Genomic DNA, 26,026 nt, shown 5'->3' with positions numbered 1-26,026 from the left:
AAGCTTAAAATCATGTCTCCTTATCTTCCTCCTGCCTTTGACAAGGTGAGATCTGTGGCCTGGGGCACCAACGATGGATGTCTGAGCTCCCAACAACGTAGGCTTGGACCTGAAGGGTGCTGGCAGACCTCTTGCAGGGATCCTGGGCTGTTGGTATGCCTACACAGCACAAAGGGCCTCTAATGCTTTTTTCCCACGATAGGCATTTTTCTCTGGAACAGGCAGTAGGGGTAGTTTGGTTCCAGCAGAAACAACTGCCTCCTAGCACAAGGACCCTTCCGTGAATTGTCATCACTCTTCTAGGTGAAGGTTCAATGGATCTCAGCTCTCCTCTTAGGGGCAAATAACCTCTTTTTTTTTCTTTTTCTTTTTTCTTTTTACCCTCTAGGTTTGTGGATACCCCCCTGGCTGGGCTTCATGGAGAAATCTTCACTGATCACCAACCTGAATCCCAGAACAGACCCCGTCTTTCCATGGACAGAATGAGAGGTCTTCTGTAACCAGGCATAACTGGCCATCATGGGGAAATTGATCAGAATGGGAACATGGGAGAGGCGGTTACTCCGGCCAAAGCGGTTGCGTTGGAGTCGCCTCCTCTTCCTGTTGGGAATGTTGATCATCGGTTCCACCTACCAGCACCTGAGGAGCCCCCGGGGCCTTCCCTCACTGTGGGCAGCAGTGTCCTCCCAACACCCTGTAAAACTGGCCAGCCGTGACCTGCCCAACGATGATATGATGATGGTAAGGAGTGACCCTCCAAGAGCTAGCTCTGAAATGGCAGGTGACACATTGGTGTCCCAAGCTACAGTGGGCAGGGATGAAGCAGCACCTGGCATAGCAATGGAGAATACCCCCAATCCACCCAGAAGGACAGCCAACACCACTCCAACAATACCCAAGAATAACTACAGCCTAACAGCAGCAGACACAGAAAGAATGAAGGAAGACACCACAACCACACCCAGTAGAGTACTGAATCACTACACCCCAACTTCAAGCAGGCCAACAGTAAAGAATCATACCCCAACAACACCACCCGGGAGAGAAAAGCAAAGCTACCACCCAACTGAGGCCGGGGGAAAGGTGAAGAAATACACCCCATCTCCACTTGTTAGACTAGTAGGCAATTATGCCCCATCCACACTTACGACAATGACAAAGAGCCATGGGATCACCCCCAGAACAACACTGAAAGATAGTGAAACTATGACAACCACCAAAATATTGGAGGCCAACCCTTCCAAGAGAATAGTAGAGGAAACCCCCCCAACTACTGTCAAGGGAATAATTCATAAAACCCCAACTTCCCTGATACATGACATAGAAACAAACATCTTGACTTCTCCAAGGAGTATGACAGAAAAGAACACCCTGACTACTCCCAGAAGAGCGGACAATAACAGATCAACCAAGCCCTGGGGGTTAGTGGGAAAGAACGAGCTGACAACTCCCCTTGGAACGGTCCTGGAGCACACCACAGCCATCTCTGAGGGGCAAGTGACAATACACAGCACAACAGGCAGTGGCCCAACAGAAACCAAAGCCTCTACGGCCTGGACTATTAGGAATCCCTTGTCTAGAACCAGTGCGTTGACCTTCGGAGTATCTTCCACCACCTTCCGGGGGTTGGCAAAGAAACCTTCTACAGCACCCAGTACCTCACCAACCTCGGAGGTCAGGGCAAATCCAACCATCCAGGTCCATCACTGTGTGGTTGTGGAGCCAGCCCCAGCGGTGCCCCCTGCTCCCTCCCCCAGCCTGACAAGAGCTACGATCCTGGAGGCATCCAGTTCCAGTCCCTCAGCATTGCCTCCTGGCTGGCCAGACCTTCACTCCAAGGCAGAGTACCCCCCGGACTTGTTCAGCATAGAGGAACGGCGACAGGGATGGGTAGTCCTGCACATCTTTGGCATGATGTACGTGTTTGTGGCCTTGGCCATCGTGTGTGATGAGTACTTTGTCCCAGCCCTGGGTGTCATCACAGATAAACTACAGATCTCTGATGATGTGGCAGGTGCCACCTTCATGGCTGCTGGAGGCTCTGCCCCCGAGCTCTTCACCTCCCTCATTGGCGTCTTCATCTCCCACAGCAACGTGGGCATCGGTACCATCGTGGGCTCTGCTGTGTTCAACATCCTCTTTGTCATCGGCACCTGTGCCCTCTTCTCCCGGGAGATCCTCAATCTCACATGGTGGCCCTTATTCCGTGATGTCTCTTTCTACATCCTTGACCTGATAATGCTCATTCTCTTCTTCCTGGACAGCCTCATTGCCTGGTGGGAGAGCCTGCTGTTGCTGCTGGCCTATGCTTTCTATGTGTTCACCATGAAGTGGAATAAGTGGCTCGAGGTCTGGGTGAAGGAGCAGCTCAGCAGGAGGCCAGTGGCCAAGGTCATGGCCCTAGGGGACCTCAGCAAGGTAAGGACAGACCGGCTTACATTTCTGTAGCCCCTTTGGGGCAAAAAGTTGGGGAGAAACCAGTGACTGAAGAGTGGAAATTGCTGGGTCAGACCTCAAGAGATGGGTGCTCTGGTTCCCTTTGTTATTTATTCAACATTTAAAGTCCTATTCTTTGCCAGGTGCTTGGCAAGAGTGACCTTGGCTCAGCTCCCAATCACCCAGTGGTTATTACTATGAACTACCATTGGCAGGGGACGAAACTGAGGCCTAATGAAGTTAAAGCACTGTTGAAGGTCACACAGCAAATAGGCAGTGGAGCCAAGATTTGAACTTGGGTTGATCTGACTGGGTCTTTGGAAATGACATTTGAGTTGGGCTTTGGAGACTATCCAAGGAGATATCAGGCAAGGAAAAATGATAATCTCTTCCATGTGCACAGTGTTTAGGGTTCGTCTAGCACCCTTGCTCTCATTTAATCCTGTTTGTTCACATTCCAGATTTGGAGCTGGTGGCTTGGATGGGGTCTGACAAGGGGGAGGTTTTTGTTTTTGTTTTTGTTTTGTTTTTGATAAATTGGAGAAGACGAGAGCTCCACTCATCCACTGACAAACTAGCCTTGGGTGCAGGGCCCTCTCTGTTGTCGAGTGGAGGCCAGATACCAGAGCTCCAACCCCTAGGCTTCTCTTGGCTCCAGAATTCTTTTGTGAGAATATCTTTGCCCTATGAGGGACCCTCCTTCTAAGTTCATTGCATGGCTCAATAACCTGGAAGATGAGATTAAAGTGGGGAAGTGATCTCTGAAAATTCATCTCAAAGTTCTTGTTCCTTGACTCCAAAGGAGGTACCCTAGGGAACAGAGACTCTGTTTCCTTCCTGATCCTAAAGGGTGCGTTTGAGCAAAGTTTGGCTCTCAGCCTGCCTCTTTCAGGTCTCAGAGAAGCCACTGGTGTGAGCAGAATTTTGTGTGCAAAGAATGGAAGGACTTAGCTACTTAATCCAGAGCAGTTTTGATGAGTGGGCAGGATGGAGACCAAATTCAGCAGCATGTCTGGGAGATATAGAATGCAAGAGAGATGAAATGTACTTCCTTTAGGATTTCTGAGATGATGTGGTACTCTGACCAGAGCACAGAAGAAGGAATCAGGAAATCTGGGTTCTAATCTGATTCTGCCTCTAACTAACTATGTGACCTTGGACGGGTCCCTCCCTTCCTTTCTCTGTCAGAAACGACAGAGTCCAACTAGTCACCAAAAGGTCCCATCTAACGATCATTGTCCAAGTGAGCTTAGTTCTGGCTGGCCCTGCACCGTGCTTATTTGGTCAACTGAGCTCCAATTGCCGTATTTGCAGATGACCCCAAAAGAAGTAATGTCCTACTCAAGCTTAGACAGCCAGCAGGTATCAGAACCAGAATGGGAACCCAGTATCCTAACTCCCCATTCAGTATTTCCTGTCAGCCTACTGCTCCATGAAGCCAGAAGCTTCAAAGAGAAAGGGAGACTCAGAGCATTACATCATTTAATATGAAGAAATAGGGGCCTCCCTCCTAATGAAGTCCTCAGGGCATGCCTTGCTGAGGTCGGCCATGGAGCCTGGTACCGTCCTCTGAGAAAAGCGTCTAATGCCTTGGTATATGTCAGGCCAGCAGTTTTCAAAGTGCCTTGGACTTGCCTCCCGGTCCTTATCAGTAATTCTGTTTTTATTTAAACTCTATGAATTCTGAATTTTCCATTTTGTGAGGGCTAGACCATCAAAGTAAAGCTTGTCAAGCAAGTGAAGCATAATCATGATTTCAAAGGAGAATTTGCAACCTACTTAAGAGACTTCTAGGGCGTTCGTAGCAGCTCTTTGCCAACGAGTGAGAGTGGTGCCGATCACAGCTCTGTTCTTTTTTGTTGAAGCAAATCCAGCATGAATTTTAACTAACGGCATTATTAAAAAAAGAACAAACAGGTTGAATTATTGGCTATACTTGAAAGTCAATCTGTATTTATTTAAAATAAAAAATCAAGTAGCGCCTGGCTGGCTCAGTCAGTGGAACACGAGACTCTTGTCAGTTTGAGCCCCACATTGGGTGCAGACATTACTTAAAAATAAAATCTTTAAGGGATGCCTGGGTGGCTCACTTGGTTAAATGTCTGCCTTCAGCTCAGGTCATGATCCCAGGGTCCTTCGATGAGTCCAGCATTGGGCTCTCCGCTCAGTGGGGAGCCTGCTTCTCCCTCTGCCTGCTGCTCCCCCTGCTTGTGCGCGCGCTCTCTCTCTCTCTCTGACAAATAAATAAATAAAATCTTCAAAAAAATAGAATTAAATAAAAAAAAAGTATAGTTAGTACTTTTCAGCATTAACAACTCCTCACTAAAAGTTAGTCCAAATAACAAGAACTATGGCTATTTTGAAATGGTTCCACAGGTGCTCAAGAAGTCCAAGCAGCAGGAAGAGAAATGGAGGGCAGTGTGGGCCAGCTCCCTTGGGAGAGAAACCGGAACAGGAAAGACATCTGGGCCTCTTGCCAGCCAGGGGTGAGGTGTGGAGGGGGAGGCTACAGCGTCAGGCTCATCATTGCCACTGCATGGGGAAACAATCTTCGTATCTCCCAAGGGGAGAGCCCGGGCTCTCGGCTCTAGCAGGAGGTGCATAAACAATTGGTTTAGTTTCCTCAGGAAACCCTAACAGTTCAGGCGCTCCAGTGCAGAGAGAGAAAGGAGTGGGGAGGGAATCCTTACTTGTGGAGGGCCTATTCCATACATACACGATCTCAACAATTTCTCACAACAGCCCTACAAGGATAGATCATAACCTCCCTCTTGCAGGTGAGAAAACTGAGGCTCAGAGAGGATCATTAGCTCAGCCAGCTCTGTAGCTCGTTGGTGGTTCTCACCACTGGCGCCTGAAACTGTATTTCTGGGTTTTAACCCAGGCTCCGCTGCAAACTGCCCCTGTTGCTCTGGGCAAGTTAGTGCGATTCAACAAACCTTTATCAGTAAGTGCTTAAATGAAAAGCAGTGTGGGGGAAAGATTGTGTCCCTTCCAGTAGAAGGGACGAGCACAGACAAGAGTAACTATAATAGAACGAACCGTATACAAAGTGCTACAAAGTCACTTTGCTTTCCAGCCAGGCCTTAGATTGCTTACCTATAAAGTGACTGGGTGATGACCTCATGCCGGTGTTGGCAGACTTCTACCATAAAGGGCCAGACAGTTAATAGTTGGGGCTTTGTAGGCCATGCAGTCTCTGTCACAACTACTCAGCTCTGTGGTTGTAGCAGGAAAGCCGCCACAGATAATACATCAACGAATGGGAGCAGCCCACATGCTGTTTTCCCAAGTACAACATCTTTGCAGGTGTTCTATCTGAACAACTTGAAGATGAGATCAGCACAGAATGATTCATTTTCTTCCTGAATATTTACCCAACTGATATCTGCAGAGTTTCTGAGCTGGAGGGCCTTTCACTTTACTTTCTATTCTGCTCTGACAACCTAGAATTGGGATAAAGTTTTTTTGGGGGGCGGGGGGCAGAAAGTATTCTAACCAGAATTCTCTTAAGAGCATTTCTAGAAAAAATAAATGGTGTAGCATCAGACATAGACACATCGTAACAATTTTAGAGTCTGTCTTTTGACACTGGCTGAAAAAAAAATCAAAGCTAAGATATTTTAGACAACATTGGTCAAATTGGCATGTATTGGTTTGGGATGCCTTTTATGACCCCAGTCTAACAGTCTAACTTAGCTTGCTTTGAAACTTTATACCTGTGTATAAAGTATACCTGAATATAAACTATATACCTCTCATGTGTTTATTCTAGCCCGACATGATAAATATCTGACTTGCCTTGACCATGCATAGTCACAGAAAGCCAAAAAACAGCAGACCTGATGCACTGGCCTGGCTCAAAAAGCCTTATCTCTCTGTGGTTGAAGCAGCTCAGGCCTTTCTTTGTAGAGAGAGCTCCCAGCTTAGCTAGAAAGGACCAGCCATCTGCATGAGATGCTTATTGGCAACATGGCCAGAGGGGCACCAGTGGTAAAAAGGGATCTGGGCGGGGAGGGAAACAAACCTGTTTTGGGTCCCTTTGAGTCCCTATCCACATCATGCCCTCAAGAATGCTTCAGAATGTGAAACTCTGGAGAAAAGTCAGCCACTCTTTCCTTAAATGCCTTGGGGGCTGTTTGTTTGTTTTTTGTTTTGTTTTTTCCTGGCAAGGTTTTTTAATGAAACCAACCAACATGACCCTCTAAGCAGACAAACCAGGTACTTCCTAAGGGGGCCAGTCCTCCCCTTTCTTGTCAGGGTTGACATTTATCCCAAGGGCTTCTATCAGTGGCCTGTATAGCCAGCTGCCTGCTGTGGAGACAGCAGGACTGTGGACAGGAAGCCCTGTGAACAGGAAGTCCTCTCCAGCATCTGTGGACCCCACTCATGCTAAGCCACAGGGAATCCACTAAGCTCCCAAAAGGCCCCTCCTAGCCTGTGCTGAGGGGTTCCCACCCACCTTCCTACCTTCCATCTTCCTTCCTTCCTTCCTTCCTTCCTTCCTTCCTTCCTTCCTTCCTTTCTCTCCTTTCTTTCAAGATAATATTCACACATTTTATTTTTATTTTTATTTTTTAAGTAGGCCCCACACCTATCGTAGGCCTTGAACTCACAAGCCTGAGATCAAGAGTTGCATGCTCTAGCGACTGAGCCAGCCAGGTGCCCCAGGGTTCCCTCCTTTAACCCCTTGAATAGTTAGCTTCCTCCAGGTTGTCAGAAAAAGATGATAAGAGTAGAATTCTCAATTTTCAGGCTTCTTTTTCTCATAACATTTCTTTAGTGTTCACCTACTAGTCAGTGCTAGCAGATGACAAAATGAACGGATAAGAAACAAATGAATAGGAATGGAAAAACTCAACACCTGATCATGCCTGGTCCAATAGCTTGTTGTTTCCATGGATGCATGTGTGCCTGTATTTGAGATTTTACATGCATTTATGCCACACAGTAATACTTTCTCATAATGTGTATGATTTGATTAAATATGAAATTAGATATTCATGGTGTTCTACAAATAACAGCATGATTTCTAGATATTCTGCCCCCTGAATAAATTGGAAATATAAAACTAACATTATTTAGTGTGGGGGAGTGGGCATATAGATGCTAAACAAGTGAAAAAAAAAAAAACCAAGATAATTTCAGAGAGTGACAAGTGCCGTGGAGGAAATAAGCATGCGTGTGGTGGAGAGGGACTGGAGGTGCTGGGCCCCTTTTAGTGAGGGAGAGCAGGAGAAGCTTCTTGGAGGGAGAAAGGTCCAAAGAGAGATTTGCAGAATGAGAAGAAAAACCACCCCATGCTCCATGGGGAAGAACTCTGGAAGAGGACAGCATTTGCAAAGGCTCCGAGCCTGGAAGGAGCAAGGTGCATTAGAATAAAGAATTGGAAGCCAGTGTGGTCAGTGAGTGAGGGGAGAGTGGAACAAGATAACGCTGGAGAGGTGGGAGTGGCTTCCTGCGGGGCCCTGTGGGTCAGATATGGAGTTTGGATTTTAACAGAAGCACAGCAGGGCAGGAAGTGATGAACCATATTTAAAAGGGCGCTTCTAACTGCTGTGTAAGGAACTGTAGGTGTGCAAGGGTAAAAACAGGGAGTCCATTTACGAGGCTATTGTGGGCATCCAGCGTTATGTCTTTGAGAGACGTCTTGAAGGCAGAATCATCTGGACTGGTGATGAAGTGGGTGTGAGGGAGAGACAGCAGGAGAAGTCGAGGATGCTGCTGGGTTTTCGGCTCGAGCAGCAGGGTAGATAGTGGTCTCACCCAGTGCAGAAGGGAAGACTTGAGGAATAATAGGTTTAGGAAGACTCTAGAGTTTCCACTCAGGAATGATGAGTGTGGATGCCTATGTCACCTCCAGGTGGGTGTGTCTAGGGGGCAGTTGCCCAAATGGGCCTGAAGCTCAGGATCAAGGTCTGGGCTAGAAATAGGAATTTGTGAATCAACAAATGTGTGGTAATTAAATCGAGGACTGGCTGAGAGAGAGTGGGGGTGGGAGGGGGAGGCCCTAGGATTGTGTCCTAAAGAACTCCAATGTTCATTCATTCCGCAAACATTTATTGAATCCCTTTTATATGAGGCCTGTGTAGGGTCTGGGGTTACAGTGAGAAAAAGGCCCTGTCCCAAGTCCTCGATGAGCTCAGCCTGGCAGAGTGGGAGGTGATCCAGATTTTGTGGTGCCTGATACTCTCTAAGAAAAAGAATACAAGGGGTGCCTGGGGGGCTCAGCTGTTAAGCATCTGCCTTCGGCTCAGGTCATGATCCCAGGGTCCTGGGATCGAGCCCCGTGTCGGGCTCCCTGCTCAGCGGGAAGCCTGCTTCTCCCTCTCACACTCCCCTTGCTGTGTTCCCTCTCACTGTCTCTCTCTGTCAAATAAATAAATAAAATCTTAAAAAAAAAAAGAATATGAAACTATTGGTACAAAATCAAATACAAGGCCTTAGAAAGGGTTTGTGTAGGGGAGACATGGACCCTGGAACTTAAGTTTCACTAGCTCCATGGTAAATCCTCCTCAGTGGGGGAAGACAGATAAATAGAATTGATGTGTAATTGTATAGGGAAGCGTGTGGGAGTTAGTACTGCAGAGAGTGGACATCTCCACAGACCAGCGAGTTAGGGAAGGCTTCCTCTGGGAGGTAACGCTTAGCAGAATCTTGAAGGACAAGCCGGGGGTTTCCTGACTGAAGAAGGGGTAAGAACTCTCCTGGGCTTGTGGAGAGGCCAAGGGAATGAGACACCATGAGACCACAGCTGCACTATCCAGTACGGTGACTACTAGCTACATGGACCTACTGGGCTCTTAAAATGGGAGTAATCGGAACTGAGATATGCTGTAAGTATAAAATGTACACTGGGTTTCAAAGGCTTAGTATGAAAAAAAAAAGGGCAAAATAGCTCATTGATATTTTTATATTAATTGCATGTTAAATTATAGTATTTTTAGTATATTGGGTTAAAGTATATTATTAAAATTAATTTCACATGTTCCTTTTACATTAAAAAATGTTGTTACAGAAATAATTAAAATTACGTATGTGACTTGGATTCTATTTCTCTTGGACAGTGCTGGGCTGGAGGTAAGAAGAGGCTGATAGGGGCTCAGCTGAGGAGTCTGGACTCCCTCGTGAGGACAGTAAGGCCCTAGGGTGCAGGGGAGGGACATGATTTGTGCTTTGTTTAGAAAATCACTCTGGCTGAGGGATGGAGAATGATCTGGAAGAGGAACAGATCAGGAGTCAGGAGGGCTTTGCAGGACTGTAGGCAGGAGAGTGGAGAGATGAGGCGAAATCTGAGGACTTTAAGGAACTAGGTCTGGCAGCTAGTTGGACGTGGGCTGTGAAGGAGAGGGAGGACTTTGGTAGACTTCTCGGTTTCTGGCTTAGACAAATGAGTGGATCAGGGTGCAAGACTGTACTCAGGAAAGGGCTAGGGTGAAGAGGCCCCCAGTAGAGTATAATCTGGGTGAAGGCAGGACTCAGATCAGGGATTCAGTAAATATTTGTTAAATGAATGTTAAAAAAAAAATCACAGACTAAAATATGTGGTTCAGGAAATGTGTCATGGATGGTCTAGAAGGGGAGAGGTCAATGACCAACTGCTACATCAATGGGAGATAGAAATTGGAAGTCAGGAGGAGGCAACCCCCTGAAGGGGCTGCCGTATTTGCTACCACAGGTTTCCATGAAGGCCGCAAGGGATCCCACTGCTCAGCCTCAGCAAGAGGCATCACAGGTGCTGGGGGCTTTGGCTGGCAGGAAGACCTCCTCCTCGGTTTCCTCGGCCCCTTTGCTAATTTTCATGAGGAGAAGGAGAAGGTGGGGTGATGAAGCTGAAGAAAGAGGAGGGCAATGGATTGGTGGATGTGAAATGTGTTTGTACTAAGGGCATATTCTGAAAACACCTACTTGCTGGGACTGCTACCCACAAAAGACTCACCATCCACATCTAAATGGAGACAAACATTCATGTCTATTTACCTAAAATGTCAATAATTTGAAACAGAGCCACTAGGGAATAGAGATTTTGCCTCATTACCTTATTTATGCTTGGGAAAAGAAACGTGAGTTAGTAAACAATAATAACAACAACAACAACGACGACAACAGACTTCTAATGGGGATCAGGAGATCAGAGTTGTGACACTGTCTTTGTGAGTGTGGGCAAGTGACACACTCTTTCTGCACCTCCGTTTTCTTGTCTATCAAAAAGCAGTAATAATACTAACCTTGCCTGCTTCGTGGAATTCATAGTCTTGGATGAGAAAGCGAAAATGAAGGGCTTCAGAAAATGAGAAGTACGTGCTGAACTCAGAAGATATTGATGTGTGCAGAGTGATGAACTCATAGAGAAATATTTTGGCTTGAGTAAATCTGAAAGGCAGAAAAATCATTAGGCATGTGCAACATGGGGTGAAAGTCAATCTCTCCTGCCCCTCTGTGGACACAACTAGTTACCCCGAAGGGCAGCCTGGCTCCTCACAGTTTTTGCCTCCAGAAACTCACTGGGTGAAGGTGGGACATGACAAATGGTGAGATGGCTGAGCCAGCAGGGGTTGGTGCCACAGCCTCCAGTATGCCAGTGAACTCACCGGTGTGTCGTGAAAGAGTCAGGGGATTTGTTGAGAAAATCAGCAGTGCTCCCTTCGTAGGCAGATTGGCTGTTCCTGCTCTATTTCATTCATTTGCATATTCATTGCTTCATCCATCCGTTTATTCAATCCATTCAGCAATCTATGTCCAGCATTCAAACCTCCCCCATGCTTCAAAGCTTACTCAGATTCTACCTACTTCAGGAAGGCTTCTCGTCCCTCCTACCTTCTTGTCCCCTTGCACTTTCATCGATGCTTCTCATGTCTTGAACCCTGTTCTGCTTTGTCAGTATTGGTTCCAATTTCTTTCTGGACATAGAACCCATGTTCTCAACATCTTTGCGTCCCAACAGCACTAAGCACACTGACCTAAACACAGTAGGTGCTCAGGAGGTAAGAACTGAATGAATGAGCAAATTGGGTGGATGGGAGGGTGAGGAGCCCGGGCTCAGGCACTGTTTTCTCTCTTTTCTGAGTTGAAACAGAGACAGGAGTATAGCAAGTCTAGTTCTAGTCCAGCAGTGGGGAGGTGAAGACAGTTACCGAAGGCAGCTCTTAGTGACAGTGCTGCCTGAAGATAGCGCTAGAAGCTACTTAGGGATAGCTACTCATTCGGCTCACCCTCAGTGAGCACCTGCTATGGACAAGACACCATGCTGCAGGTTAGGGGGACAGAGATGACTGTGCCGTAAGTTAAAAAAAAATCGAGTCTAGCTAGGTAGGCAACTCACATAGGTCAATAGTTAAAAAATGATTATTTTTTAAGTTCAAATGATATTATAAAGCTGCAAATACCAGGTGGAAGGCTAGTGGTCCGGACAATAAGTCCTGTGGGTTTAATGTTCCTTCATCTTAGATTTTTCTAGGGCTGTCTCATTTCCCAGCTGGCTGCCCGGAGGCTTCCCCAGGACATGAGCGCTTACTTGATCTCAGAGCCAGATTTTGGTAACACAGCATGTGCTCGCCGTCGTTATAGAGTTTTTGAGGAGAGAGGTATCGTAGGGAGCTGGAGTGAGGGTGGGAATAGAAGGGACCGTTCAGGAAAGCTTTATAGAAGAATTCACCTTGAATTTTCTGAAAAACTGGTAGACATGGAGGAAAGGAGAAGACATTTTAAGCAGAGGGAAGAGTCATGAACAAGGGCCCAGGGATTGGAATGGGTTGGGGACTGTTAGAGGACGGTTCATTCATGCATCACTCAACAAATATTTATCGAACCTTTGTGAAGTGCCCGAGAGTGTTTTTGTGCTGGACACACAGTGGCGAATGAAATAGGCAATCTGCCTTCAAGATGCTGGGGGGGGGCAGTTAATTTATTTGTATGTTTGTTAACAATGTTGGCAATGTTTGTTAACACACGAGTAAATTGAGGAAAGTGCTATGGAGGAAAAGAACAGGAATCTATAAAAGAGAATGGGACAACACCTTAGCTTCCCATAGGAAGGCGATGTGTAAATGGAGACCTGAAATATGGGGAGCGAGGGAAGGATGGTGCCAAGCATGGGAGGGGGGGCCCCGTGATGAGGGTTTCAAAGTGGGTAAAGAGGATGGTGCATTTGAGGGACTGAAAGATAGTTACTGGACTGTAGACAATGGACACATTTGACTGGGCCTACTGCGTGCAGACGGAGGCCAGACCGTGAAAGGCCAGGCTGGGGTTTGGACATGCTAAAACATCTTCTGAGAGCAGGTTATCTTTGGGTGTGTTTCTGTGTTCCCATCTGAGAGTTCCCTGGAGAGAGGGAAGTAGGGAAGGAGAGCAAGGGCCTCTCCAAACATCTCGTGACTCCTGTCCCTGTTTGCAGCCAGGCAACGGGTTAGTCGTGGTGGATGGTGGATGAGCCACAGGAAAGCAAGAAGCTGTAGGAGGAGTCTGCCCAGTAGGGACACTGCAGGGTCTGGAGGACAGCCATAGGCCTGAGGCACTGTGGCCCTGATGCTGGGCATCCTGGGCTGGGTTCAGGCTTGGGAAGCTCCTGGGAGTGCTCCCAGGATGAGCCAGTGAAGGAACCAGCTCCTTTGCCAGAGGGACTGTCCCCTCCAAGGTGGCCTTGGAGGAGGTGCTTGTTTGGGACCTAAATCCAGAATGTCACTGCTTGCTCTGCCAATAGCTTGCTGTACGAGCTTTTGCATCTGTACAATGACTGTGGACTAGACGAACTGAAGCCCCAACTTTTAGAATTGATCTAAAAGCCTAATTACCTGTGGCTTCGGAATGCTCCAGAAATAAGAGAAACATAGGAGGCGCACTGGGAGCAGGGAAGTCTGAGATTTCTGAAAAACTGTATCTTAGCTGCCTTTGGCCAGTGGGATATTTGGGAAGAATTATGCGAACCTTAGAGAGGAGAGGCTGGGGCCTGAATGAAATCTTCCTCATCCAAAGAAAATCCCTAGGCCTGTTGTGAAGTACTGTGTTACCACAGCCACTAGATGGCAGAAGAGTTCAGCTCCAGAGGGTTGGGTTGTTGGGGGGGAAGGGTGGGAACTGAGCAAGTGTTGGTCTGTCCTGTTCCTTTGTAAATCAGGTGATATTTCTGTGTGTGTCACACCTGGGTATCTGAGCATATAGGTGTGAGTATGTGTGTGCCTATGAAGGTCTCTTGAGCATCTGTGGGTAGAAAAAAAAAGAACGGAACTGGGAATCAGCAGTCCAGAGCACTGGTTTTGAGTCTCATTTACTCCCCACGTGACTGTGGATAAGTCACCTAGCCTCATTCAGTTTTGATTTCCTTTTCTGTAGAAGGGGATCACAGCCTTGCTTATCTGGGCCTGGGGCAATGATAAAGCATGATGATGCTTCTGTGGACCATGGAGTGTACCCACACAAAGTGGGTCTGTGTGTGTGGTGTGTGGCTGAGTGTGTGTTTCTAGGAGAGTGTGTTTTCAGGGAAGGACAAACCCTAGGTAATGTGTTATGCTTCGTACACATTGTCTGCTCCCTGTTGAGACCTTGGGGAATTACTCAGTATGTAGAATTAGCCAGTCATGGAAGAGTGAGGGGAGGCTGTGAAGGAAAGCTGTGGAACACTCCTGACGGAGGTGAAGGGAGAGCGGAGGCCAGGATAAGGCTGCTGTGCTTTGTTCTGACCTCCAAGGGAGGGGGGCAGGGTTAGTGAGGCCCTCATTCGGCCCCTCCCCTGGCTTGGGCAGGGGCCCACTGAGGCCTGTGCGGCTCTCCCCTGCTCAGCTCCCGGCAGTACTCCCAGCGGTGCTGACCCGAGGGAGCAGCTCGGCCTCTCTGCACAACAGCACCATCCGCAGCACCATCTACCAGCTCATGCTCCACAGCCTGGACCCCCTGGGAGAAGGTAAGCAAGGCCTCCCCACACCTGCATGGTCTCCTGTCCACTCCTTCCCTCCTGCAGCCGGACGAGAACTGGGACCTGAAAGCTAGGAGGCAGTGGGTAGGATAAGGGTGGGGCGGGGACTAGAGAGCAGAGGAGAGTTGGGGGGTGAAGTCAACAGTCTGGGAGACAGGGCAGAGAGAAGGCACACGACTCAACAGGAGAGGGCCCCAAGGAGCTAAGGTCCTTAGGTATCCACATCCCACAACTTCCCTGTCTCCACGTCCCCTCCTGTAAAAGAGTTCGCCTGTAGTTAGCGAGGCCATGAGGGCCGTGTACCCTGCCCTGGTCTATGTTGGCGTTGCCCTCAGTGACTTCCTACAAAGCCCACCACCCACAAGTCAGCTACAGTATTGCACAGAATCTCTAGCCAGGCAGCTTGGCCCAGGCTGACTAGCCAGGGCCACTTCTGGGGGTACCTCTTGTAGGGCCCCACAGCCCAGAAGCTCTGAGTGGTACCTGCCTGTGCTCTATGTTGAGTGCTGGAGTCCTATGAAAACTGCTAACCCCCTCTCCAGCCAGGAACCCCAAAGGAGCTGCCAAAACCCCTTCTGGGGATGGTAGGGGTCCAAAGTAAAGTGGGGCCTGGTGTCCAACTTGACAAGTGATGGGACTCTCACCATCCGTCTTACCAAGTCCTGCCTTCTGGCCCCTTTTCTGGAAACTGATTCGTGGGCTGGAAACTGACTCGTGGGCATCAGGAAGCATCCTGACTTACCCTTCCGGTTCAGGGACAAATCTGGGGGGGGGGGTTGCTCAGAATTTCCTCAGGCCCTGAAGTATTCCCTGCAGATACAGTATTGGGTTGTTGGGTATTTAAAAGGGTATTGGACTGGGAAAAGCAGAGACAAAAACAAGATGATCAAACCTTCTTTTGAAAATCCTCAGGGTGAGCCTCGGCAGACAGGCCACCCCCAAGTATCGATGCCCCTGAAGTTTGGAGAGTGGAGTTTGCAGCTACCCAGCAGCCTGTGGGTGATCGGTGCTGGGGGCATACCTGGCCTGGGGCACTGAAGGAAGCTCTGTCTCTGGGTTATGCTTGGCCACTCCTTGTGGAATCACCAACTTTAGCAAAGTCCTGAAGATAAAGATCTTCTCCTGAATGCGACCGCAGGCCCCCCTTCCCCGGGCCACTTCCATGACCAGCAGCTGACCTACTTGTCCTAACAGGATTATGTGATGGCCGGGCCAGGCCGAGGTCAGAGGAGATTGATACTAAGTAGGAGATGATCCACTGCGCTGAGAGCACAGAGGCCATGTGAGGAAACGAGCACTGGGGAGCCAGCGACAGTCCGCCCCAGGAAGACAAGTCAGCTTGGTACATGGTGGGCACATGTGGCAGCCACGGAGAGGGCCTCGCGGCAGGTGACCGCTGATACACTGTGGGATGAAGTCCTGCTCAGAGAGGCCGACTCTGATTCTATACCCCGAGACCTTATCCAGGAGTCTCTGGGACCTTGCAGAGCAGTGATGAAGGCCTTTGTTCCCAAGATCTTCCAGATACATGTTTCCATCTGCTGGTTCCAAATGGCTGTCCAGATGTTTCCACCCTTTCCAGATGTTCCAGCTCTTTCCACAGAGCTGATGTGTGCGGTCTGAATGCTTCCCTACCCTGTGAGAGGGCTTCTCTTCTCCAGGATCCTCTGCCTTTTACAGTGATTTCACTTGGATGTGTGTGTATGCACGAGAGAGAGGGAGAGGGGAACAGCAGGGGGCCCCGAAGCTCACCTGCTTTCCGCAGTGGCCTGGGAGATGAGAGGTTAGGGTGCAAGAGGCGGGGTCAGAAGGAAGCGGGGGGCACTTGGTTTTCCTTGCCAGCCCCACCAGCCCCTCCAGGCCACAGTCAGCAGATGTTCTCTGTGCAGGCACTGGAACCCGGGGAACTCTCCTTGGATAACAGCAACTCTGCATTGCTCCACAGAAGACTGCGGTGCTCCATCCGTGCCAAGGGGGCACCAAAGTTGTGTGGGTGAAGGAGGCAGTGGTGGGCCGGCTTCCTGACATCTCAGCTATGACACGGACCTGCGGGGCTGGCCCACTGGGACACCTCGAAGGGCCTCATGGGCCCGGGGGGTGCTCTGCAGGATGGAGCTTCTTGCCAGGAGTGGCTGCCACAGAACCAACGCTGACGGTTTAGGAGGAAATTCCAGACCTGTTTCTATCTCTTGCCCATCCTGGACCCAGGCAGCATTTGGTCCTTGCAGCTTCCTGTGTCGCACCTTCTCAGCCTGTCTGTGTCATGAACCAGAGGATCTCCAGGGTCTCTTCTAACTCAAACCCTCTGGAAAGCTGGGCCCCTGCACAGCTGCCTATGGGTGGGACAGCTGCTCTCAACCACTCTCTTCATCCTTGTGGTAGCTAGTGCTTGTATAGTGCTTTCTAGGTGCCAGGCACTGTTTAAAGCACATTCCTCCATAAATGTATTTATTCCTTTAACAACCCAGTAAGATTTTACAGATGAGGAATCTGAGGTACAGAGAGGTTAAGGAATCCGTGGGCCAGGTCCTTGGCTAGCAAGTGGTGGCACTAGGATTCAAACCCAGGCTCTCTGGGTCCAGAACCCCAGCTAGCAGCACAAGATTTAATGGTTCCAGTTAAAACATTTTTATTTATTTTGTCTCATGGACCCCCACAGCAGCACTCTGTGTGTATCACGAGGTTGCCTTTGTAGAGGGGGACACAGAAGCTTAGAGAGGGTACCCAGGCTTCCCACGTCAGCCAGGGCTCACAGGGGAGAGCCAGGCTGGACTCCAGAAGAGATTCCACGGCACCGTGCTGTTTTATCTCTTGTGCCATTGTCCTCAGCCTCTGTGCCTCTCACCTTGAATTCCACATGTCAAGCACTTGGCATGTTGCCCGCAACATCGTCGCATTGAAAGAGATTTCCCCCCTTGTTTCTCTTGCTTGGAAATCAGAGCAGCACTATTCTGCACACCGTGCTCTGCAAGCTTCTGGCAAAGTGCACACACAGGGATGTGGAATCGCAGACATCACTGATCAGGCCTGGTCCCCTCCTACCAACCTTGGATCAGAATCCTCCTCAATTTAGCGCTCCAACAGCCATCACTTGAACTCATAAAGGAAATAAATCCTATTTGTTGCCTCCGAGTCCAACCATGTCATTTTACCAGAAAGGAAATAGGATTAGAGAGAGGAAGTGATTTGCCTAAGGTCACAGCCAGTTAGTAATGATGCAGGGCATTTAGGGTGAAAGTTTGGGAACTGGGCAGCACGAACAGCCTAGTAGGACCAGCATCCAGACCACAACTCTGGCCGGCCTCGTCCCACCCACTCCAGCTGCTCGGGCTGCCCCGCTGACCAGCCTGACTAAAGGGTCCCAGATAAGATGTGTTCCCTTTCTCATTTGCAGCCCGCCCCTCCAAAGACAAGGAGGAGGAGGAGAGCTTGAGTCAGGAGGCCAAAGCCAAGCCTCACGCTAATGCAGAGAACGAACCAGAAGGTGAGAGGATAGGGAGACCACTGGGTTTCCTCCTGCCACCTTTCTCCCTCCTGTGGGCCAGGGGCTGAGGCATGCTTCTTGGCCTCTCGGAGCCAGCCAGCTGGAGCAATGATCTGGTGCCGCACGCCGGCCTCCTGCTTCCAGTGTCCTCCCTTTCTGATGGGGCTGCTGGCCCGAGGGAGACCCTGCACACTTTCCTCTGATGGGCCAGGCGGGGCCAGGCTGGGTGTGTGTGTGTGTGTGTGTGTGTGTGTGTGTGTGTGTGTGTGATTGAAGTCCTGCTTTTTCACTAAATCTCGTCCCAGAGGAGACTCTATTGGCCTCTATTTCTTCTTCCTGTCACTTCTACGCAAGGACAGTGCTGACAGGGATTGGTCTGAGACCAGCAACCCCAGAAGGGAAGGACACCAGGGGTCCGGTGACACAGAAGTGCAGCATCCCTGTGGCAGCCGGGATGGAGGCAGTGAGAGAGCTTCTGGCCTGTGGGTGCTGCACAGCACACCAGGCCTACCTAATGCACTCAACAATCCTAGGAGGGAGGAGAGCAGCAGCCATTTTCCCCTTTCTACAGACAAGGAAACCCCAGCTGAGAGGTCGAGTGACTTACCTAAAGCTGCAGAGCCGAGGAGAGGGCCTCTTCCTAAACCCAGCTCTCCAGAATTTCTGAGTCTCCCTTCCCTGCAATACTATTCCAAGGCTTCCAAGTTGCTGCCTTTGAAGTCACCAGGATCCTTTCCATGTAGGGGGAAAGGGGAAGGGTCAGACCTTGAGGGCTGGGAGCTGGGGCTTTGCTGTCTCTCTAGTCTCTGTTGCCCAAGCTGTTCACAGGATCCTTGGCCACACTGGTCAGGATGAAATGCTTGTGAATACAGGGCGAGAAAGGATGGCCATCTTCTAGCTGTCCTCTTACCCGCAGCTGTCTCTGTGGGTGGGGCAATAACAGTTCATATCACATCACGTTGCTTTTCCTATCGACAAAAAATTCCCCAAACTTTCTGAGATGCCAAGGTGGACAGGTGCAATAGCCCCAGAGCCCCTCACACGAGCCTCTGGCAGCCACCCTCAGAACCTGGCACACGTTTCTGACCTATTCCATGTTTATCCTTCAAAGAGGAGGAGCCAGCCGAGCTTCCTGCGGTCACAGCCTCGCCAGCCCCCGCTCCGGATGTCAAGGGAGATCGGGAGAAGGATCCCAGCAGTCAGGTAGGCACAAGCCTCTTCCCAGGTGGGGGAATTCAAGAGGCCCAGGGAAGGACTTGCTGGCCCCACATCCTTCCTTCTTGAAGGTCTGAAGTGCTATTTGAGGTTCATTCCTCTGAGGTAAGCACGGCCCTTTCTGTGAAGATCACGTACCTCATGGGGGCAGTTAATTCACATTAACACCTCAGGATGAGGGAGATACTGTATGTAAGAATGTGTTGCCAACTGTCACAGGCTGTAAGAGCCTAGGGTAATTGTCAGGGGGTCTGCCAGAAGCTAGGGGGCAGTAAGACATGCAGCGGGGAGGGTCGCTGGATACACGCCTTTGGAACTCTCTGAGGTTTGCCTACAGGGCTTCCAGAGTCCTGCCGCCACTGTCTTTAAGGCCACACAGCCTCTTGTTCCACCACGCTCTTTGGACTCATCTCCATGCTTTTCTACCTCTAGGCCTTGGTTTCCTCCCCACTCAGGATACCTTTTCCTTTCCACCTTCATGTCCTGTGCATGTCTCCATGGCCATCAAGCTTCCCTGACCGCCCCCCCCCATCTGATGAATGAAGGCCCATTGTAGTTGGCCCCTGTCTCAGGGCTCCTATATTTGACAGAGAGAGACAGCCAGCGAGAGAGGGAACACAAGTAGGGGGAGTGGGAGAGGAAGAAGCAGGCTCCCAGTGGAGGAGCCTGATGTGGGGTTCGATCCCACAACGCCGGGATCACGCCCTGAGCCGAAGGCAGACGCTTAACGACTGCAATACCCAGGCGCCCCCAGGGTCTCTCTTAGTTCTCCTACTAGGTGGTAAAGTTCCCGAGGGCAGGATGCACGTCTGAGCTGTCTGTCTCTCCCACAGAGAGAGACGCACTGCCTGGCGCAACCAGCTGTGCTCAGTAAGGGCTGAGAAGGACAGTAAATAAGCATTTAGTTTACAAGTTCCATCCCTGCTTTTTTCTGTTTGACACCCGGAAACAGTTATATCACATCCTTAAACCCGCAAGTTCGGGTTTAGTGTCTAAGACATCCCGATGGTACTGAGTGTCCCGAGTAGACCCATTACAGTCAGCTCAGGTGGAAGGGACTAAAAGGACGCATCTCCTGGAACCCCAGGGCAAAATCAGTCTCACAAAGAACTGCACCTAGGCCCGAGCAGACATCTGTGACTCTCGTGGCTTCTCACTCTCCATCGTGCTCTCCCTCAGGTCCCCTTCTCTGCGTGCATGCTTTATCGCTCAGCTTCCCTGGCGGCCTGGCTTCATTTGCTTTCTTACTGGCACACACAGCCCTAAACCCCCACCCGGCACCTCCAGTCCACAGGGGGATCAACCAAGGACTGGCTCCCCATCTCAGAAGAGAGAGGATCTCTTCAGACCAGGTCCCAGGTCAGGGATCCAGCCTGTGTTCAATCCGCTGGGGCAGGGAGTGGGGGGGTGCTTTGACTCCAACGTGGAAAAAAAAAGCGCCACCCGTTCAGAGGGTGTTAGGGGTGACAGTTCTCAGAGACAAGGGTGCAGGCTGGGCAGACACTCCCATACCTATGGATTTAAATGACTTGTCATCTCCTCCAGGAAACTTCTCTCCTGATAGGGGTGGGGGAGGGAGGGCAGGAATTATTTCAGATTAAAATCTTCTCATTGTTCATTTCCAATTCAAAGCACAGGCCTCATGAATATTAATATTTGACTGCTTCATCAGGGGTTTTACAACTCGGGTTGCATGTTAGAATAATTTGAGGAACTTTATAAAAATGCCCAGACCTCACCCTCCACCAATTAAGTTAGAGTATCTGGGGTGGGTCCTTGGGCATGAATGTTGTTAAAGCCTCTGGGTGATTTTAGCATGCAGTGGAGTTGAGACTCACTGAGCATTCCTTGGAGGCTGTCTACGTCATGAAATTTGTTATAGATGACATACTCCATGGGCACACAGCCCAGGTCATTTGCTCAGGGGATTGGCCAGGCATGTTGTTATAGGGTAGTTGGGTACCTAATCTGTGGACACTCAGAATGAGTGGCTTTTAGATTACCTATGGAGTCAGTCCCTGGTGCCCAAACGCTGATCTGCAAGCAAATGTATTAGGAGGACTTGTGAGCACGTTAGAATAGATTCCTGGCTTCTCATCACAGAGATTCTAATTCAGTTGGTCCAGGTGGGGCTCGGACATCTGAATTTCTTTGATTTTATTAATTTATTCTGCAAATCTGTATTTCTACTAAGCTCCCCAAGCCACCCAGCTTTGAGAACCAAAGATCTCATTCAGCCTTGGCAATTGCAAAGCAGGGTAGCTTGGTGGTTAAGAGGCTGAGAGTTGGACTATCCATATTACAAAGCCCAACTTTATCGCTTACTAACTGTGTAGACCACGGCAAGTTATTTAACCACTCTGTTCCCTAGTTTCTCCATCTGTTAGATCGGTTTAATTCTGTCTATATCAAAAATTAATTGACTCATGAAAAACACTAAGTGCTATTATTATTTAAGCCACTTACCATAGTGCCTGGAACATAAAACCCCCAGAAAGTAGGTATTATCATTATCATTTTATATATATAAGGCAATATGACAATTTAGGAGTTTTAGTAGCCTCAGCAACGTAACCACTGAAAGATACACCATATTAGGCAACATTAATGGAAGCAGGCATCTGAGAAAGGGAGGTGATAGTCCTATTCCATTCTCTGTGGTGTTCTGTGTTCAGTTTTCAAAGCTCCCTCAGGGGGTGTAAACTTAGAGTAAGTTCACCAAAATGGGGAGGAGGCTCAAGGCCACAGCATGGAAAGATGAAAGGATCTGGGAATCTCTAACTCAGGGGAAAAAGCTGTGTTGTGGAAGAGTGATTAGCGTTGTTCTGTGTGGCTCCAAAGAGTCAACCCATACACAGAGGATAGAACCTTGTTATAAATATGGACTTTAATCAGAGTGGTCAAGATGTAGAAGCCACCGGAGGTGGTGAGTTTTCCATCCCTGAAAATGACCGAGTAAAGACAGAGCCACCACCAGGTGGGAATGTTGGGAAGGGAATTTTGCTGAATGACTGCACTAGTTTTCTCACCATACTCAAGGTTTTAGATCCCTTCTGCGAACAACAACACAAGTGGGGAAAAACTGGGAAGGAAAACAAGCAGGGCAGTTATTACACACTAATCTGTTGGCTTTGGATGGCAGGAAGGAGACGTGGCTGGAGCTGAGAGCACAGGTGAAGTGATAGGTGAAGAGGCTGAAGCTCCTGGTAGAGGTGAAAATGGACCACAAGGTGGAGGTGAAACTCAACTGGAAGGGGAAGGTGAAATTGAAGCAGAAGGAGCAGGTGAACCTGAAGGTGACATGAAAGCGGAAGGGGAAGGAGAAGGTGAACATGAAGGTGACATGAAAGTGGAAGGGGAAGGAGCAGGTGAACCTGAAGGTGACATGAAAGTGGAAGAAGGTGAAGGTGAACATGAAGGTGACATGAAAGCGGAAGGGGAAGGAGCAGGTGAACCTGAAGGTGAAATCAAAGTGGAAGAAGGTGAAGGTGAACCTGAAGGTGAAATTGAAGAAGGAAAAGGCACCAATGAATGTGACGGTGAAGGTGAACTCCAGGCAGAAAGAAAAGTAACTGATGAAGGTGGAGGTGAACTCCAAGCAGAAGATGGTGAAACGAAAGCTGATGAGGGTGAAAATGAAGAGCAGGAACTCAATGCTGAAAGTCAAGGTGAAGCCAAAAGTGATGAGAAAGGTAGAGATGGTGACGGGGGAGGCGAAGGAGGTGGAAGTGAAGATGAAGAGGAGGAAGAAGATGAAGAGGAGGAAGAAGAGGAGGACGAGGAGGAGGAAGAAGAGGAGGCAAATGAGGAGCCTTTGTCCCTGGAGTGGCCCGAGAGCAGGCAGAAGCAGGCCATTTACCTGTTCCTCCTGCCCATTGTGTTCCCGCTGTGGCTCACAGTGCCCGACGTCCGGAGGCTGGTGAGTTTGCCCAGCTGCACCCCAGGGAGTCTGTGGAGTCTCTAGGCACTCTTGCACAGGAGGTGAGAGGATGGGGCAAACTGGCTTGGCAGGGCTCAACCACAGAGAGGATCCGGGACGTACCTTGCAGCTCCAGATGGGACCATGTGCCTAGGGGAACATACTGGTAGGCTTGGGAGGTCCTAAAATGTGCTTATTTCCATCACTGTAAGTGTGTGAACTAGTACCTCAACTCCTATTGTCAGCTTCTTGATTTTAATATGGGAATAACGCCAAGCTCCCCTCCTCCCCGCCATATGTCATAGAGATAGGCTGAAAACTTAGGGGGACAGTATTATTTCTACCCAGCATTCTCATTTATAGGGGAAGCTCTGACTAACATGCTCTACCAAAGCTACCCATACTCTCCCTCGAGGTCGGGAGGTGGGTAGGGCAGCAGGAGCTTGTAGATACCACACCAAACACCCAGACCACAAGCAAGCAGTTTTCTTCAGTTTGGTGACTGCTGAATGCCCTGCTAGCTGGACTCCCTGTGGGCCGCCAACTCCTTCCTTCCCCAGCCATCTCAGGGTCCTCACTGGAGATCCAGATCTCAGCTGACCCATCTCCAGACCCTCTCCATCATTCCCTCAGCAGATCCTGTCACTGATTCTGGGGCTCCCTCGGAAGGGTCAAAGACCTTTAGTCTCTGCAACTTATTTCTCTTCCTTTTCAAACTTGCAAACAGGAGTCTAAGAAGTTTTTTGTTTTCACCTTTCTGGGATCCATCGTGTGGATAGCCATGTTCTCATACCTCATGGTATGGTGGGCTCACCAGGTGAGTGAACTAAATCCTGCATTAGTGGGTCCAAGGACACTTTTTTCCCCTTCAGGATATAAGTCCAGTACCCAGGCAGTGGTGAGGCCCAAGTGACTTTGTAGTTTCTACATTGTTTGTAAAGGCTCAAAAGTTGACTTTTCATTCCAGTGAGTGTAGTATTTTCAAGTGTGGGTCTTGTCTTACAGTCACGCTGCAGTCTGACATAGAAGGCCCTTCACTGTCTGACCCAGCTGACCATTGCTTATTAGCCTTATTCTGAGCTTTCTCTGTCATGCATGCCCCGCTCCCTTCTACCTGGTGACGCTGTGCACACTCATGAGAGCAAGCTCAGTTTTGCCTTCTCCTGGGCATCTAGTCAGTATTCCTCCCTGAGCGCGCATGGCTTTTCTGTTCTACCTGGGATTGCTGGTTACAAGCTCTTCTCTTTCGCTAGGCTGGGAGTAGGGTCAGTGTTGTGGTGCTCATACTTCTATCTCTGGCCTCTTAGTTCCTGGCACATAGCAGGAGTCCATGGTTCTGGAAATGGAAACATGACATGAACAAATCTTTGGAGGGGCAGTTCTTTTGGGAAGGTGGAGGTGTTGTAGTTGGAATGACAGTGAGAGGTTACCACCTACAAGATAGACTTGTAGTCCAGTTTAGACAAGAGCTGCGTCATTCCCTGAAGCCTGGAGCAGGGGCCCTGCTCTTTCTCTGTGTGGCCCATCTCTCCCAGACTAAAGGATTGTGCTGAGCTCTGTGGAAAGGGGCTGGGAGGGCACAAAATAGCACGTGGTTGGTGCTGTTGCCATGGCTTCTTATCACTATAACTTTTTACCAGGTTGGTGAAACAGTAGGGATTTCTGAAGAGATAATGGGTTTGACGATCCTAGCAGCAGGCACATCCATTCCTGACCTCATCACCAGTGTGATTGTCGCTCGGAAAGGCCTGGGAGACATGGCTGTGTCAAGTTCTGTGGGCAGTAACATATTTGATATCACCGTGGGGTGAGTGGCAAAGTTGCTTTCCAAGGCATATCAAGTATGACTGGAAAACGCTGTGTTGGCTTGGTTCCCTGGTTTTCTGCTGTATTATGTATTCATGGAATAAAAGGGCATTTATATTACTAGTGGCTACAAGGCAGCAAAGTGCCCTCCCTTCATTCATCACAGCCAGATGGGATAATAGGACAAAAATGCTGCCTGAAATGTAACGGAGTAGAATTTATAGATGAGTTGAAAAACAAAGTCCATCAACTTCATTACCAAATACAGTCAAATGCTCTGCTCACTGACCTCCAAGGTGGTGGGAGTGGGGTTGGAGGGAGCAGCGACTCAGTCTCATTTCCTGATATTTCTGCTCCTTTGCATTTGGGCTCCTGCCAGCTCAGAGGCTCTAAAAGCATTTCATCTGAACAAGCAAATGCAGCCTCCTCCTGTACCCATTCTCTTACCCCCTCCTTCCAACTTGTCAGAGCAGAACCTCTGGGCAATTTTCATTTCCGCAGGCATAGCCTAGATTTGGGTGGTGGCTTTGGTTTCTTTAATTTGAATTTGTGTCTCTGTGTATGGGGCGGGGGGTGAAGCATGGAGAGCCCTGAGCGTTAAAGGATTTAATGACGTGTTAGCTTGAGATAGGACTTATCATAAAAATTGTGATATTAAAGAGTCAAACATCAACCCATTTGGGTTCCTCATACGTACTTCATGAATTACAGAGGAAAAAAAACCCCACTTGGACTCAGAAAATTTCCGTTTTAATCTAGGGTCTTCATTAGCTGTGAGTCCTTGGGCTTGTAATTTCCATTTCCCTGAATTTAAGTTTCCTCATCTGTGAAATGGTGCTCATATTTTCTGTTCTATTTCATAGGCTTTGTGTGTGTGTGCATGTGTGGAAAAATAAGTGCTTTGTAAATTGTAAAATACTGTTTGCGCACGTGGGATTATTGTATGTAAGGAGGACTACTGTATTACAAATCAAGAATACTCATAGTGTTTCTTCCATCTTGCAGCCTGCCTGTCCCTTGGCTGCTCTTCTCTCTCATCAACGGATTACAGCCGGTGCCGGTCAGCAGCAATGGCTTGTTTTGTGCAATCGTTTTGCTTTTTCTCATGCTCTTGTTTGTGATCTCTTCAATCGCATCGTGCAAATGGAGAATGAACAAGATCCTGGGCTTCACAATGTTCCTCCTTTACTTTGTATTCCTGATAATCAGCGTGATGTTAGAAGATCGAATCATTTCCTGTCCTGTATCTGTCTGA

At 49.0% G+C, this 26,026-nt stretch overlaps 1 protein-coding gene across 1 annotated transcript; it reads left to right on the top strand.

Moving 5' to 3' along the window:
- Positions 1 to 338: 338 nt before the first annotated feature.
- On the top strand, positions 339 to 26,026 carry SLC24A1 (solute carrier family 24 member 1). Its single transcript, XM_034660804.1, has 8 exons — positions 339 to 2,418; positions 14,215 to 14,335; positions 17,742 to 17,831; positions 18,943 to 19,034; positions 22,189 to 22,965; positions 23,693 to 23,782; positions 24,606 to 24,772; positions 25,777 to 26,026. Exons 1-8 carry the CDS (start codon positions 520 to 522, stop codon positions 26,024 to 26,026), a joined length of 3,486 nt encoding a protein of 1,161 aa, XP_034516695.1. The 5' UTR covers positions 339 to 519.

Source organism: Ailuropoda melanoleuca, chromosome 5, assembly GCF_002007445.2.
Source record: "Ailuropoda melanoleuca isolate Jingjing chromosome 5, ASM200744v2, whole genome shotgun sequence".
NCBI classification, from domain to species: domain Eukaryota; kingdom Metazoa; phylum Chordata; class Mammalia; order Carnivora; family Ursidae; genus Ailuropoda; species Ailuropoda melanoleuca.
The sequence above is the reverse complement of the archived record's forward strand: the minus strand, read 5'-3'. Positions and strand labels throughout refer to the sequence as shown.